This window comes from Hypoxylon trugodes, assembly GCF_022578975.1.
Source record: "Hypoxylon trugodes strain CBS 135444 unplaced genomic scaffold F4822scaffold_5, whole genome shotgun sequence".
Taxonomy (NCBI): domain Eukaryota; kingdom Fungi; phylum Ascomycota; class Sordariomycetes; order Xylariales; family Hypoxylaceae; genus Hypoxylon; species Hypoxylon trugodes.
This window is the reverse complement of record NW_026250020.1, coordinates 3,054,404-3,069,693: the sequence shown is the minus strand read 5'-3', so window position 1 is coordinate 3,069,693 and position 15,290 is coordinate 3,054,404. Positions and strand designations below refer to the sequence as shown.

At 47.2% G+C, this 15,290-nt stretch overlaps 6 protein-coding genes across 6 annotated transcripts; 2 read left to right on the top strand and 4 right to left on the bottom strand.

The window, feature by feature from the left end:
- Nucleotides 1-200: 200 nt before the first annotated feature.
- Nucleotides 201-2,318, bottom strand: F4822DRAFT_269243 (FAD/FMN-containing isoamyl alcohol oxidase MreA). Its single transcript, XM_051454681.1, has one exon. It carries the CDS (start codon nucleotides 2,009-2,011, stop codon nucleotides 287-289), a length of 1,725 nt encoding a protein of 574 aa, XP_051314877.1. The 5' UTR covers nucleotides 2,012-2,318; the 3' UTR covers nucleotides 201-286.
- F4822DRAFT_269253 (uncharacterized protein) lies at nucleotides 2,208-3,218 on the top strand. The gene has a single exon (XM_051454682.1). The coding sequence runs from the start codon at nucleotides 2,626-2,628 to the stop codon at nucleotides 3,067-3,069; it is 444 nt and encodes a 147-aa protein (XP_051314876.1). The 5' UTR covers nucleotides 2,208-2,625; the 3' UTR covers nucleotides 3,070-3,218.
- On the bottom strand, nucleotides 3,219-5,177 carry F4822DRAFT_269241 (FAD-binding domain-containing protein). Its single transcript, XM_051454680.1, has 2 exons — nucleotides 3,951-5,177; nucleotides 3,219-3,897 (listed from the first exon to the last, which is right to left on the bottom strand). Exons 1-2 carry the CDS (start codon nucleotides 4,895-4,897, stop codon nucleotides 3,369-3,371), a joined length of 1,476 nt encoding a protein of 491 aa, XP_051314875.1. The 5' UTR covers nucleotides 4,898-5,177; the 3' UTR covers nucleotides 3,219-3,368.
- Nucleotides 5,178-5,506: 329 nt separating this feature from the next.
- F4822DRAFT_443799 (cytochrome P450) lies at nucleotides 5,507-8,493 on the bottom strand (the record flags this gene model as incomplete). Its single annotated transcript, XM_051463144.1, has 7 exons — nucleotides 7,715-8,493; nucleotides 7,460-7,642; nucleotides 6,912-7,383; nucleotides 6,744-6,855; nucleotides 6,210-6,606; nucleotides 5,859-6,135; nucleotides 5,507-5,792 (listed from the first exon to the last, which is right to left on the bottom strand). Exons 1-7 carry the CDS (start codon nucleotides 8,157-8,159, stop codon nucleotides 5,507-5,509), a joined length of 2,172 nt encoding a protein of 723 aa, XP_051314874.1. The 5' UTR covers nucleotides 8,160-8,493.
- Nucleotides 8,494-8,703: 210 nt separating this feature from the next.
- F4822DRAFT_269186 (putative GMC oxidoreductase) lies at nucleotides 8,704-11,100 on the top strand. Its single transcript, XM_051454679.1, has 2 exons — nucleotides 8,704-9,101; nucleotides 9,161-11,100. The coding sequence occupies exons 1-2, from the start codon at nucleotides 8,889-8,891 to the stop codon at nucleotides 10,766-10,768; spliced, it is 1,821 nt and encodes a 606-aa protein (XP_051314873.1). The 5' UTR covers nucleotides 8,704-8,888; the 3' UTR covers nucleotides 10,769-11,100.
- A 190-nt stretch (nucleotides 11,101-11,290) lies between these two features.
- On the bottom strand, nucleotides 11,291-12,341 carry F4822DRAFT_429710 (uncharacterized protein; the record flags this gene model as incomplete). The annotated part of the gene is made up of 3 exons (XM_051461152.1): nucleotides 11,291-11,584; nucleotides 11,707-12,080; nucleotides 12,137-12,341. 3 exons carry the CDS (start codon nucleotides 12,339-12,341, stop codon nucleotides 11,291-11,293), a joined length of 873 nt encoding a protein of 290 aa, XP_051314872.1.
- Between the last annotated feature and the right edge of the window lie 2,949 nt (nucleotides 12,342-15,290).

The window sequence follows — 15,290 nt, the reverse complement described above, 5'->3', positions numbered from 1 at the left end:
TGGGCATAACCGCAACTGCAATGCAACAACCAGCACAATACTAGCAAGTCGCGATAGGCTGGTTGTTGGAGCGCATACCGAAGGATCTATGAGACTATGACAATGACAATACATGATAAATAAGCGTTGTGTTACAAAAGTATCAGGTCATGGCAGAGAGGCTGCATAGCTGGTCTATATACATAGGTAGGTATACACGTACCTCTAAAGTCCTAGGAGATACTTATAGTATACATTGAAGCCGAACACTGCAGATTCGGGTTATGATTTCGAATATTACCTAAGACTATCCATGACATAGTCTCCCATCGGAGTTTTGTCCCCATTGTTCACTTCCAACAGCCGTTTGAGCATAGAATATGTCCTGCGGGTCATACTGCTGCTTGATTTGTAATAGCTTGTCATAATGGTCGCCGTAGAAAGTTGATTGGAAGTTAGGTTGATGAACGTCGCCTTCACTAAGGTAAGCGCCGCCGCCAGGTGTGAGTGTCTCAAGTTTAGGAAGAAGATCGTCGGTAATGTTGCGAATTCTAGTAGAGGTTGTGGATTTGCTCATGTAGTCAATATAATTTCCTACAGTAGCACTGATAAGAGCTTCGCGGAAGTGCGGGTTAGCTGCGATGTCATCTGGGGATGAGGCACCACCTTCAACACTAATAGCGTTGCCAACGAATAGGGACCCTGCCTGTGTGCTGATGTATCTGATAGCGTCGACAAGGGCGTTCGTGCCGTTATTTTCAACAAGAGATCGCGGAATAAACCGTCCACCAATGTTCTGATCGGAGACGTTGGAGACTGTGGATACAGCGTTGAATGTGCTCAAAAACGTTGGATATGCTGATGAGGTATAATTATATGCGAGGTTTAAGCTATGCAGCTTGTCCAATACAGGATTGAAATGACTATCGAGGTCTGTCGGCTGCATCCCGGGTGCTATTGCAGGCGTGAGGGAGAAACCTGTGGCGGATACAACAAAAATTGCAACAACGCCGGCATCGACAAGTTTCGGGAGTGTCTCTATGAAAGTTCCAATAACGGAGTATAGTTGATCTGTGTTGGTACCATTGTTGGGTATTTGCAAGTAACTCATCGAGAATGAAGTGTCTTGGAATGCTTTAACGGTAACTGAAATCACAATGCCATATGTACTCCCGCCACCCCCACGCAGCGCCCAAAATAGGTCGCTATTGTTATTATCGGATGCTGTAATGAGCTTACCGTCCGAGGTGACAACTTCATACTCAAGAACTTGGTCTGCAGCAAGGCCGAAACGGGACGAGAGTGGGCCATGCCCTCCGCCTTGGATATATCCACCGGCGAAACCCACAGTTGGACAGTTGCCTCCTACAACGATGAGGTTATGCGAATCTGCGAACTCGTACGCCTCAACGACTCGGACCCCCGCGCTAATTTTAACAGCAGGCCCCGTATAGTTTTCATCTTTGAAGTCCTGAATTAACTCCATAGACTTCAGGTTATGAGTCCATATACCGAGGGCGTGTGCTCCAGTGGATTTCCCAAGATAGTCGTGGCCGGTGTTGCGAATAACTAATCGTATATTATTCTCCTTGGCGAATTGAAGTCCCGCCTGAATGTCCTCGACGCTAGTCGCATTGATAGCATAAACGACGAGGTATCCGATTGTGCATGGCGTTTCGGGCCCTAAAAACGGGTTGCAACTGTTGTTGGAAAACATATACGCCATAGGAGACGAAGATGAGGGCAAATGTGTTGTTGGGTAGAACCACGTGTTGAGCAGTGCATCGCATTCCGCTTGATTGAATATAGGGCTTGGTTCGCCGAATAGTGTCTCGTGGCAAGGTGCCGCAATTGGTATCGTAGCAATGAGATTTCCGTTGACAGTACGATTCAAAAGATCCCATTGCTCCGAGGTTGGCCAAGAGATATCCCCCGGAATGGTTCGACAGCCTGAAGGCGTTGAGATACCTTCTGCTGAAGCCGTAAGTACCAAGTTAGCCAGGAGGCAAAGGACGATAGATTCCAACGTCATTGTTTCTCGTAATGGCGTTAACTGACCAGAGAAGTACTTAAGAGTTTAACGGCATACGTCGATAGAGGGGCGTATTAAGTGAAAATGCGACGACTTTAACTGAAATTTGAATATTTCTTTGCCATTTTCATTAAGGTACCTAATTGACTCGACCAGGGCATACGCCATCCTTTGTCTCCCTGTCGGATTTTGAGAATCTATTAATAGAACAACATAACCGAGTGAATGGAAAAAGAGATTAAGTATAAACAGTCCTTGCCGGGTTAGATCTCATCTACTTAGTTCGTAAGTTGACGCTTTCGCTTCACATTATGTTAGGAGCCAGGGGAGCAGGATTTTCGTGAGATTAGGTACCCTATCTCTGGTGCAGAAGCCCACTAGGCATGTGCCTATAGGGAGGTGAGTACCTAAAGCGCCTGGGCTAACGTGCTAGGCAGGGAGGCCTAAGTGAGTAGTTGCATTCGCTACCACACAACGCTCGAGTCATTACTAGGTATAACATAAGCCTCCTTGACTCCTTGTAATTATAAATACGTGGGAAACGCTTCTTTTGGGCGTTGGCGTCCAGAGGTAGCTAGAAGATACAGACCCCTGCCAGCTGAGAAAGAAGAAGTATGACCTATACCGTTGTGGCGCTCCTACGGCGCAAAGAGGGCATATCCTCAACGCAATTCCGCAAGCATTATGATACCGTTCACCTTCCACTCCTCATATCACTCCTTGGATCGGCTATGCCCTTGACGCACACACGCTACTACGTTTCCCGAGAGACGCCAACTATGCATTGGTCTGTCGAGCCATTAACCACACTCAAAAGATCAGCGGCCGTGGGCGAAGAATTCCCTCCGGCAATCATGTATGAGGGGAGCTTGGATGATGTCGCGTTTGATTCGCTGACTGTGATGGTTTGGGAAGATAAGGAATTATTTGACACCTTCATCAGAATCCTTCTCAGCAAAGATGTAGCCGAGAAGATCGGTGAGGATGAAGAGAATTTTCTCGACCGGGGAAAGAAAGTGGTGTTTTCAATCACGGATTCGGTTACGAAACGTGCGTGAGCATACCTGGTGCGGATTAGGGGCCGTTGGGAGTCTTGCCATAGTGAATAATTTAGGTACTGCCTAAGACCTACTTAGGTACGGCTTAACAGACGATCTGAGCTGTCATAAAATCCTCGCAAATTCGTCAGCGGAGGGGGTACACCCACGAAAAGCAATTATGTGTCTTGCATAAGCCACCTGATAATCAAGTAATCTCACCAACCGTCTCCATCTCCATCCAAGGATAAGCCTGGGTTTCAAGGTTATGGAGGGTTATACAGCATTAATGGTACCCAAGTAGCACCAATCGAAGAACTTCAGTGACGAATCCCCGAAGTCAAGTCCGATACATCCGAGATCTTCCACCCGCCTGGGCACAACTTCTGAAAGACTTGTTGCGGGTCATATTTGGCCGCCACTTCCTTCATGATTTTTACGTTGTCTTCTCCATAGCTTCCAAGTACATTCTGGGACTTGTCTGCATAGTTCATATAGATCCATGGCAAGTTGCCTTCATCAACAGTAACGGCCGCATATTCCTTGACTTCCTCGACGGCTTCACGTACCTTCGAATGTGCAAAGTCCTTCTGCGCCGAAGTCTTCATCATAGCCGACAATAGAAAGAGGACGCCGTGGCTTTTATGGCGTTCTAGTCCCATAATATTACCGCCTGTAGCGGCCGAAAGCCCGCTAATTAGTTTTGGTATTGGCTGGAATATGCACTGTGTCCTGAAATCCTGTTCGGGAACATGCAACTTAAGTGTTTCTACGAGATTTTCGTGGGCATCTACGGCTTTGGCAATTATACGCTCATCGTTCTTGAAGCTCGCCGTAAACCAGACGTTGCTACGAAAACGCGATTAGTAAGGTAGTATATCCAATTGCAGGGTCCTACTTACTGGTAGCCCGGAGGCAGCAGGAATTCAAAGGTCGTATCGTAAATAGTGGTCAATTTCGTTGTATTCAACATCATTGGAAGATCCATGAATTCGCTCAGGCCTGGGTCGTCCGCAATCCCTTGAGTTTGAACTATAGCCGCTGAAGCAAGTATGTCATCTTGCTCGGGGACGTAGGTGATGACAATAACCATATTACTGTCCGGATACTTCGTCACTGTCTCTGAGAATCCCGAAGCTATACGGATGACGTTCGGGATCGTGGCCTTAGGGGCAATTGCTTTCCCTCCCCAGACACGATTGCAGTGTACCGTATTCATGGTAAAACTGGTTATAATCCCAAAATTATTACCGCCACCTTTCAGAGCCAGGAACAGGTCGGGATGCTGGTCTTCTTTAGCCGACACAGTGGTGATCCGACCATCAGCCAGGACAACTTCGTATGAGACTACGTTGTCACAACCCCAACCTGTCCGAGTCGTTATCCATGAGTATCCTCCGCCAAGTAGGAAACCAGCGACGCCAACATTTCCATCTCTCGACCCTGCTACCGTTCTGTCAAACTTTTGAAGTTTGTATAATTCTTTCCATTTCTGACTAGGGCCAAGCCTCACTGTTTGAGAATGGGCATCATATACAATGTGATTGATGAGGCTCAGGTCAATGGTTACCCCATCCTTGATGCTACTAACACCAGTAGAAGGGGCATGGCCACCACTGCGCACAGCGAAGCTCTGTCCTGCGTTGATTAGAGCCTTTAGAGCAGCGGGCACTTTCGTAGCAAAGCGAGGTCGAACTACACAAGCTGGGCTCAAGCTCGCAGACCTCGACCAATAGGTTGCTTCACGAACCCTGTAGCCTGGGTCGGATGGTAATAAGATTTGCTCTCGGAGCCCTGCCTCGATGAGGCAATTAGCTTGAGGACAAGACGATTCTGAAGGGGAGGTCATTATTCTGAGTGGTCCTTAGAATCAAATCGCTAGGAAAATGCACGTTGATGAGTACGAAATCGAATCTCTCGTAATCTCTTATTTATTGTAGACCACCTCTAATATTCGCAGGGGGCGCGGTATCCGATGGTGTACAACCTCAATGCATGCCGCCCCCTCCACACCGGCACTATCTTGGAGACATTCTTATGGTAGCACTACCTAAGTACCCCGGATTGGTACTTGCCTGGTTGGATGAAGAGTTAAGAAATCACTCTCCGCATGATATTCACGTTCAAGGATGACATTGCTACCACATCTGCATGTAAGTAAATGGTAGAGGACACAAAGAATATGCAGATTTACAAAACTCAACCGGCATGGTTACACGACATGCAAATGTATCTTTGATGCTGACAACTATTTAACACTGGTTTCACGAAAATGCGCTCCTTTCGGGGACCATGTTAAAAGGGGTAAAATCGACGGACCAATCATCTTATTTGAAAATATTAAAAGGGGTAAGATAAAAGTGGGGGCGTACAGATACCTTTTGGTACATAGAAAATCCCATACAATTACATGTATACGCTAATCACCTACAAACCCCTAAAGGGCACCATCGAGATCTCAACCCACTCGACACAAACGACCGTCAGCTTGGATCTGCCAAGCTTCGCTCCCTACAGCTTTTAGACCGTAAAATATCTCGTTCGGGTCATATTTCTGCTTAATACTAAGCAGTTTATCGTAGTTGGCCCCGTAAAAAATCTCCTGGAAGTCAGGCTGACCGGGGTCAGCTTCATTTAGGTATGCAGCTCCACTCGGCGTTAGCTCCGCAAGCTTCGGAACGAACATGTTGGTGATCTTCCCCTGACTAACAATGTTGACCTGCATGTCATAAAGGCCGTAAGGTCTATAATCTCATGTGTTGGTAAAGAGTACTTATGCTAACAAACGGGGATGGGCGGGAATGACGTACATGGCTATGACAGCGCTGAAGAGTGCGGTCCGCCATGCTGGATTTACGGAGTTCGGAACGTCTGGTAGTTGGGTTACATTGACTGCTACCCCTGAGACCTCACCGCCGTTCTCGATTATGAAGTTCATAGCATCCATCAAGCGACGAGTCGAATCATTTGATGACACGAGCGAGCGTGGTATGAATCGGCCGCCGATATTGGCTTCGGTAATATTGTACTTAGGGTGTGCTAGGTTGTAGCTATCAAGGTAACTAGGAAAATCCTGGGCGGAGTAATCTGTTGTCGCGGAGGTCAGTCTTCTGCACTATGCCCAGGGTAGGGTTCTACAACAGGGCGAGATCTTGTCTTACTGTACGGGATGCCGTTCTTAGAAAGACTGTCCAGCGTTGGCTGTAGGAGAGACTCCAACTGTTGAGCGGTCAGGTTAGGAGCCGATGCTGGCGACAATGTGAACGACGTATTTGTTAGCAGCCAGATACATACAACCCCTGAATCTGTGATATTGGGGAGAGTGGTTAGAAAAGTTTGTATGACGGAATTGAACGCCTCGGACGATACTCCTTGACTCGAAAAGGTGAGATTTGCAGCAGAGGTTTTTACATCCGCATATGCCTTCACGGTCATTGAATGCACAAGCCCATACGTTCCACCTCCTCCTCCCGAAAGTGCCCAATATAGATCCTGATTCTCAGTCGGTGTCGCTTTTAAATATTCACCCGCGCCGGTAAGAACTTCGAATTCAAGTACCTGACCATTTCGTCAGTAAAAAAAATGCTCGTGACCCCCTCCTTCGTAGTCTTTCTAGCTCCACCTGAGAGTAAGACAGGGTAAAGTCGTGATGTTTCATTGATAACAGCATTAAGATGAGGTAAGTGATTCAATACTTTAAGGTCGTTGACATCAATTTCTCGTAGCTCTTCGTAAATCTTCTCCGTGTGATGAGGATGTTTTGCCAACTCACAGAGGATTGCGAGAAGCACGTATGCCGTTGGTTCGCTTTCGTCCAACCGTTGTTAGCTATACAAATTATTTTTGGGCCATAATCGACTAACCTTCCTGCTACTACAGCGAGTAGGCTATCACCATGTACCCAATACAGCTTTTCTTCATAACCCATAGTACCTCCCTGCTCCATTAGGTAATGGGTGAGATCGATTTGTTTTTCATTGACTTGTTCCATTCTCGTCCGCATTTGCCCTTTACCCCATGCTACCGTGTCATGCCAATCTCGGATAACCCAGACCTTGGGACTAAGTCGTAAGCCGAGCTGAACAAGCCAAGGCGCTGGGGTTAGAGGGCCTAAAAGAGAGAGGGCATTTTGAAGACGGGTCACAATGGAATGCCATTTCCGATCAGACAACATGTCGAAGGACTTGCTAAAGATGAAGTTGCCCATAGCATCAAAGCCAAACCAGAAGCAGAGATCCCTCATTTCCGATTGTTTGCGGGACAGAGCATCTTTCTCAAGACACTGGTCTAGTTTATCGATATGTTTGAGGATCTTCTCCTCATGTTGGACAAGGGCTAGATAAAACACAATGTTAAATATTCCGTTCTCACTCCTACGCCAACCTCCAGTGTAGCAGGGGATTTAACAAACCTTTTGTTGTAAATCCGCGAACCCATTCACGGCGCCGGCTTGCATGTATTGATTTGTCCCTCGAAGACACAAGTGCGCGAAAAGGGTAAAGGAGATCATACCACTCCGACTTAACGCACTGTGATCTTGGACCATCGACTGCCGAGAAAACTTCAGGATGGAAGACGGTGATTTCGGCCGGGCCTCGAAGATAATCAAAGTTAGCTATATCCTATTCTTATTCGAAAACTGAAAAGAGAGGTGGGCCTAGTTTACCTGTCCTCACAAAATCACCGTATTTCTGGCGAAGACCTTCTAGGAGTAGGTAGTTCCTAGAGGTTCTCACTTCCCAGACATGACACAGCTTAGACAAGCGCAAGTACCAAGGCCCGGGGAAGCCATCCCTGGTAAGCCTATGAAACCAGAGGCGGTACACCACGATACTAACCAGGAGAGCAGAAACATAGCAGGAGAACGCATATAGAAGACCCTCCAAGAGCAAGCGATATTCCGTTGAGCTACCCAGGGTCTTCCCTGCCAAAGCAGATGTAAAGAGGAGGGTATGAAAAATTAAGAGCTCAGGAGCTCGAATATGCCATTCTCCGTGGATGAACAGAGCGAGGTGCGCAATGATGCCCGTTAGGATACCGCCACCACAATAGAGAAGAATTGGCAAAGAAAACATATTGAATTTTCGACAATTTTCTACCTGGGTACTCATACAAAGTGAGAAACAGAAGATGGCACTCAAACGGACTCTCTTTCAACATGATTGCTACGGCTTGCTTCTATAAGAAGCCCTGATGACAACCGTAACGCAAGTCTACCCCCAAGGGGACTATACGTGTATGGCATCCTGCAGAGATTTTGAGGTGGTGTCCCTAGACAAGTGAGCGTATCCTGCTCAAAATGTTGGCTGAAGGGGGTTATCGTATATCGATTCTTGCATTATCTCAGTACCTGTGTACTTTCCAGGTACCAAGGTAGCATTTTGTGTTATAGGACTTCGGTACTTCGTAGAACAAGTATGAACGCGTAAAATCTGGGGACTTGATATGTAGGGCTGCGGCTAGGTGCATGTATGTAACATTATACGCGGGTAGGCGGCGCCCCGAATGAATGGGTGTCCACCTAGGTAAGTACTAGATAAGCTAGACACAGTATCTATACTGTCATATTGGAATCGGTGAGATCGAGTTGTGTTACACAACATTTAATCTAAATACCCCCGTGCAGGTGCTTTGATTGCGTACAGTATACTTTTCGAAAGTACAAAGAAACCACAATATGTGACCGAGAGGCGTGAAACATCCGACCAACAGAATGGTCCCCGGGCCATCGTTTCCCTACTAACATTAGAAGAAAAAATGAATTAAGAAACGCATCAACTAAACTTTCTCATGACTCCTCACCTCTAACACCATTCTCCTCGCACACCAAATCACATACAATGGTGTCAGCAGACTTCGACTTCGTTATTGTAGGCGGAGGCCTATCAGGCCTTGTGCTAGGCGCCCGTCTCTCAGAGAATTCGGAAATTTCGGTGTTAGTAATCGAGTCCGGACCGGACTTCAGAGATGACCCTAGGGTCAATATCCCTGCGATGTGGTCGTCGTTAGTGGATGATCCAAAGGCAGCCTGGCAGTTCAAGACACGGCCCCAAGTAAGTTTCTAATGTCGCCATTGAATTCATTAATACATGACTTATCTTTAACTTATTAGGATGCCTTAGAAGGCCGTGAGATTGGCATCACTCAAGGTCACCTTTTGGGGGGCTCTGGTGCACTGAACGGACTCGCATTCAGCGCCGCTTCCAAGGCAAACATCAACGCATGGGAAGCCCTCGGAAACCCCGGGTGGAACTGGGGCAACTTATCGGCGGCTACGACTAAATCATTTCGCCTCGGGGGTACTAAGGATGCAAACGGCCCATTGCAATTGACTTTTCCTGACAAGGATGAAAGTGAATGGCCACGGGCCTGGAGAGACACCATAAAGGCTCTCGGGTTCCCAGCAGAAAACACCCCGTTCTCAGGACAAGTCCTTGGAGCTCTAGCAGTTCCCGATACCATCTATCCCTCCACCAAGCAAAGAAGTTATTCCGGTAATGCGTACCTCAATTTGGCAATAGACCGACCGAATTTCACTCTATGGACGCAGATCCCAGTGAACAAAGTACTGTTCGACAAGCCGAAGAGCGATGATGGGTCAAGTGCTACAGTGGCTTCCGGCGTCGAGTATACCACCAGTAGTGGCGAAATCAAGACAGTGCGAGCTCTTAAAGAGGTGATACTCGCAGCTGGGTCAATCAATTCGCCAAGGATCCTTGAGCTGTCGGGGGTAGGTGACAAGAACCACCTAGATTCACTGGGTATTTCTACTATCATTCACAACCCTTTCGTCGGCGAGAACCTTCAAAACCATCCTATGTGTTATTTGAATTTCCAAGTCAAGGGAGATGAAAAGGGGTTCGAGACATTGGAAAAGCTCACGCGGGGTGATAGCGACATGATCGCCGCCGCCATGAATGCCTACCAAACCAAGCAAACCGGGCCATTCGCTAAGAGTGGTTCCAACAATGTGGCACAGATCCCATTCCCCGGAATTAAGACCGAGGAAGGAAAGCAGAAACTTCACAAGATCCTACAGATTGCGAAATCCGAAACTAGTACCTCGGGGCCATTCGCAAAAGCTCTAGAATCGTTCATACATTCCGTTCTGGAATCTCCTACGGAAGCCTCCTCCGTTTATATCTCAGCTCCCGTATTTTCCAATTCCACAAGTGACGGGGCACGAGCATCCACGTTGAAGCTCGAAGAAGGCGAGAGATTCTTCACTGTCGCGATTCTTCTGGCCCATCCAGCGTCCCGCGGCTCTGTGCACATTACATCCAAAGCTGCGCCGACCGCAACAGACAACGTCGCAATTGATCCAAAGTACCTCAGTCACCCTCTTGACTTGGAAATTCTAGCAAGCCATCTCCAATACGTAGCTGAGACCCTAGCAACCACGGAACCACTAGCAAGCCACCTCAAGCCCGGCGGGAAATTCAACCCCACCATGCCACAGACCGGAAGTTTCGCGGACATTGAAAACGTCAAGGAGTACGTGCGCAAGACAGCCATAGGCGCCATGCATTTCACGGGCACTTGTTCTATGATGCCGAGAGAAGTGGGTGGTGTTGTCGACCCCGAGCTGCGCCTCTACGGCTGTTCGAACCTGAGAGTTTGCGATGCTAGCATCATACCGATCACTCCTCGGACAAATCCTCAGGCTACCATATACGGCGTCGCGGAGAGGGCGGCTGATATTATTAAGTCTAGCTTATAAGTAGACGGAAGCGATACCATGTGGCTTGCTTAAGACAGTGAGCATCTGCTTGGAGAATCTAGAGTCTTTAGGGGTTGCCTTGATTCCTGGCGATAGTCAATCATTATGTACCTATCTTCAAGGCCCATATTAAATCCAATAAAAAGTTGCGGGTGAACCTTGCTTGAGTCATGGCATGATACAAGTAGGTAAGAAGCTACACTCGTGTAACAGGATACTTAACCCCCGCCTCCATCTGTGGTCGCCAAGCCGACGGAGATAAGCAACATTGCTCTTGTGAAGATGTCTTCAAATATAGATGGTCAATCGTAAGTACATAATAAAAACCAGGTGGGTATCATCATCTATCCGTATTTCCAACAGCGCCTAGCAGTTAGCCATCCTTCCGTATCCCATTTCTGTATGTGACCATGTCCCGAACTTCTCTCAATATCCACATAACCACCCATATTAACCAATTCCAATAACATAATCATGATTTATTCATATCTTAACATTTTCATGGGACTCGTCATCCCATTCTCACGACTCGAGCTTAATCTCGCGCCTCAGGTCCGGGGGCGGGTTCGGAGGCGTAGAACATATTTCCCTCGTCCCCACGGTAGTCGCAGCTTCGCTTTCGTTATTTAGCCCCTTATCAGACGGAGCTTCGTTCGACATGTTATGATAGTTCTCTTCCTCGTCACGGGATTCTTGAGCGGCGGGCGTTGCGGGTGTGGGCTCGACTCGCGACGGCGTTTTCTGAAATCGCTTGGGAATGAATTTCGAATACATTGTCTTTCGGAATGTGCGCGTCGTTCCGAAAACGATGAATACCTGTAGAAGGTTTTGTATAAGTCAATGCGCATAGGCAAGTAGTGGTCAAGAACCCCTACTCAATCAATCCCATGTAGGCGGGCCGCCGCGAAGGGAAAAAAAAGGAAACCCCGGCGACTCACCAGCAAGCTCGTCGAAACACCCGGAATGAAAAGTAGAAAGTCATTCTTAGCTCTCCCTGCCGACAGATCCGCCGAGTCCCCCAACTTCTCCTTAGTGTGGTTGGACAGCTGAGATATTTCCGACAAAATCGTAATAAGTTGGAATACCGCCAACACGACGAAGCTGATTGAAAATCGCAAAACCAACCAACGGTCGTAGATACTTTGACGGCCGTCGCCTCGATCTAACACGTTGAGGATTTCTCCACCTGCTTCCTGCGACCTCCTCGAGAATAGATAGCGAGCGTTCCATGAAACGAGTTGATGTCGAGTATAGATGTACTTGATAAGTATTGCTATTAATAGTATGCTTCCGACCGTGAGGCTTATCATTACTACCTTGTGTTATAATTGGCATTCTCGCGATGTTGATTGTGGTGGGGGTACGTACTATTGAAATTGGCGATCGCCAAGAAAGCTGCGAGGGAACTTTGGATCGCTTTCAGACGCAGGAGACACATAAGAATAGCGGGTAAGATAATCGCTATGCCTTTCGCTATCTGGTTGATTCTATGGCGAGTGCGTCTGAAACTCGATAGATCTATGAGCTTGAAGACAGTATGTGTGAGCGCAATCGCCCAGAAGAGAGTGAGCATTGCTTCCGCGTTGTATGTATAGTATTCTAATACGACAGTCAGCAGGGTCTAGTTGCCAATTGAAATTTGAGATACTTGCGTATATAGAATAGAACAAGATCCAGGCCTACCGAAGGCCCCGCGATAGCTATCTCCGGACTGCCGACATGCGCAAGAGTATACTCATATTGTTGGAGTTTGACATCTTTCCACCATATAAATGTGTGAAATTGCTGAATTATGCTTGCGGCGGTTCCTAACAACGTGAAATAGGATAGAAATGCAACATCTAGATACGAGCGCGGTCAATTGATGACGTTCGGGAGATTGAAATAAGGTATCAGACCCTTTTCAACTTACAGCTGTCTCTTTCGTGATGCGTCCAGACCAGCCAGATCATAATAGAACTAGCAGCCAGACACAAGAATGAGTAAATAAGAACAATAACGGCGACAGGTACTACCTCATGGAGGAGTTGAACCACCATGTCGGCTCGACAAGAGGTGATTGAGGCATTAGAGAGGCCAGAAAAGTCGACGTTGGGAAACTCCAAGACTTAAACACCAGACCACTTCGGAAAACAAGCTTTGCTGCCCAGGGGTTTCCCCGATCCCGCCATTTAGTCCAAGAGCTATGTGACGACTCAGCACTGCCGCCGGCTGGAGAAGCCAAGACGCCGGTGAATGTCACCGTTACAACGCTACTCGGGTGTGTTACCGAGATAATCCATGTGAGATTTCCTCTAAGATCGACGTGGGGGGACACTCGCCGCTAAAGAGGGTCCACGGGGCTAGAAGACTTTAATACGAGTGGGAGGTGTTCCTAAGCGAGAAAATCCGCGTCGGCCAATTGAAGGAATGAAACTCTGCCGGTAGGTGTTTTGACATTGGGGTCATCTACCGCGCTCTGGACGCTGATGAAACTTCAACCCCACGCCAGGGATACCTTGGAAGAGAACCTTGCAAGTCTCAGGGCATGATAGATGGAAGACCCCGAAGTTCGTCGACCCCGCCATATTTTGAAGTCATGATCTTAAAATCAAAAGCGAGAGATATTTGATACCGGGTTATGGCTTGAGTTAGCACGAGGCGAGCATATGACGATGCTTACTACGATAAGAGCCGCTTTCTAGGAAGCCCTCCGATCAGCGCATCTTGCCAGGGTCAGTAAGCCCGGTTTTCGAGATCAAATACGGCGATCGTCGACAGGTTTGACCTAAAAGAAATCCATTTCATCCCTGGTACAGGATCTAATCAATTGTGGGACTGTCAGATCTGATTTTCGCTACATCTCCTGAACCGCCTTTGGTGTTGTGACTAGGTGAATTTATGTGTCAGGTGTAAGGAAGTAAGATGACTAAGTCGCCTAGGTGAATGGAAATGAACATTTCCTTAATAAAATCCGAAAATACCTATTAGAATATACCTAAATGCTGAATCCTCGGGCTCCGTCAGAGCGCATCGGGCGAAATTCATGATCAGTATTACATAACATTAGTCAGGGGTATGGAAGTTCAAGGACGGATGGTCTGGATGCTGATCATCACAAAATTTCCTCTATTCCGTAAAAGAGAATAGCATGTCTTGCAGCAGGTGTGGTGGGGCTGCAGTGATAGGTAAGTCTATCATGAAAAGTACTACCTAAGAGTTATAGTCTCCTATAATAGATCCGACGAATAGGAGGTCGAATCGGCGTATACCCTCAGTACATCAACACATTGGTTGTTACGAGAGGATCTCCGAGAAAGCGACGTAACTAAATGACGGGCGGCATTCACCTCGCTGACTTGCATGTTAGTCTTAAAGATCTGCAACAATTAGCTAAGGGTTGCAGAACTGAGTGACATAAACCGTTCTCGTGACAAGGGTTAAACGGCGAAGAGTATACCCAAAGGCTCTATCTGAAAGTAATACACAAACATACCTCTTGTTGCAATAAGTTTACCTAATACTTAAAGTATCTAGGTAGACATTTATTCAGATTTCTTGTGATACGAAAGCCGGGTATCCATCAGTAGTGTGACATTACTGGATCCCCTTTCCTTGCTGCGACCAGAGCAGACCCACACCATTCGCAAACACCACAAGAAATTCGCTTGGTCGAAGTGAAAAGAACTCACCTAGTTCTCCAGCTCATTACACAGGAGAGGCTCGATCCTCAAAAAAATTATCCCGTAGTATCCCGTGCACTCTGGGGTGCAGAGGCGAAAGCGATTATGGTGTTACCTTCCTGTTAAAGGAGCCCGTGCTAACAGATTAGTATAGAGCCCCTACGCAGACGCGGTCGATTTCATAATCTCAAAACACATGATGTGGGATGTAAACCATCTTATTAGCAACAGACAAGCTCCCGGCAATTAAGAACATGTTACTACTTCGTGGTTAAGAATCGCCGCTATGGTAAGAATAAAAAAATAATCGACTGGTTTCCTTATTTACCGAAAAAACTGCTTGCGCGTCGCGTCGCACTCCGTGTAATGCGTTCTTTAGCCGCCTCTCGAGAGTGAGAAGTCATATCTCAAGAATGGAACTCTGGGAGCGTTACGTTATTGACTCGCGAATTCAGGGCAATTGGATGATTAAGTTGCACCGGGCCGATAGGTACCGGCTCGTCTGCTTGCGTAAGTACGTGGGAGTAGTGGCACGTGGTGGGATTCTGGAAGGCAACCTCATCTAGTCTTCGATACCTACCTCTAGGTATCTAAAGTTGGTAGATGCTACGTCCTGATTAATCCATATCGATGTGATATTAAGGTGGGTATAGCTTATTTGATTCCCCTTTGGAGTCGAAGGGTGTATCATAGTGTTAGTCATTGATTGAGCGTCCAAGGAGCGTGTGTACGCAGATGCGCGGGAGGGTTGGTGACCCGACCGATTTGCATAAACACCAGTGAGCTTTGCGACCCAACGAGTGAATAATATATCAACTCAACCTTCTCGCCCCGGGCAAATCATTAGGCAATATCATTTA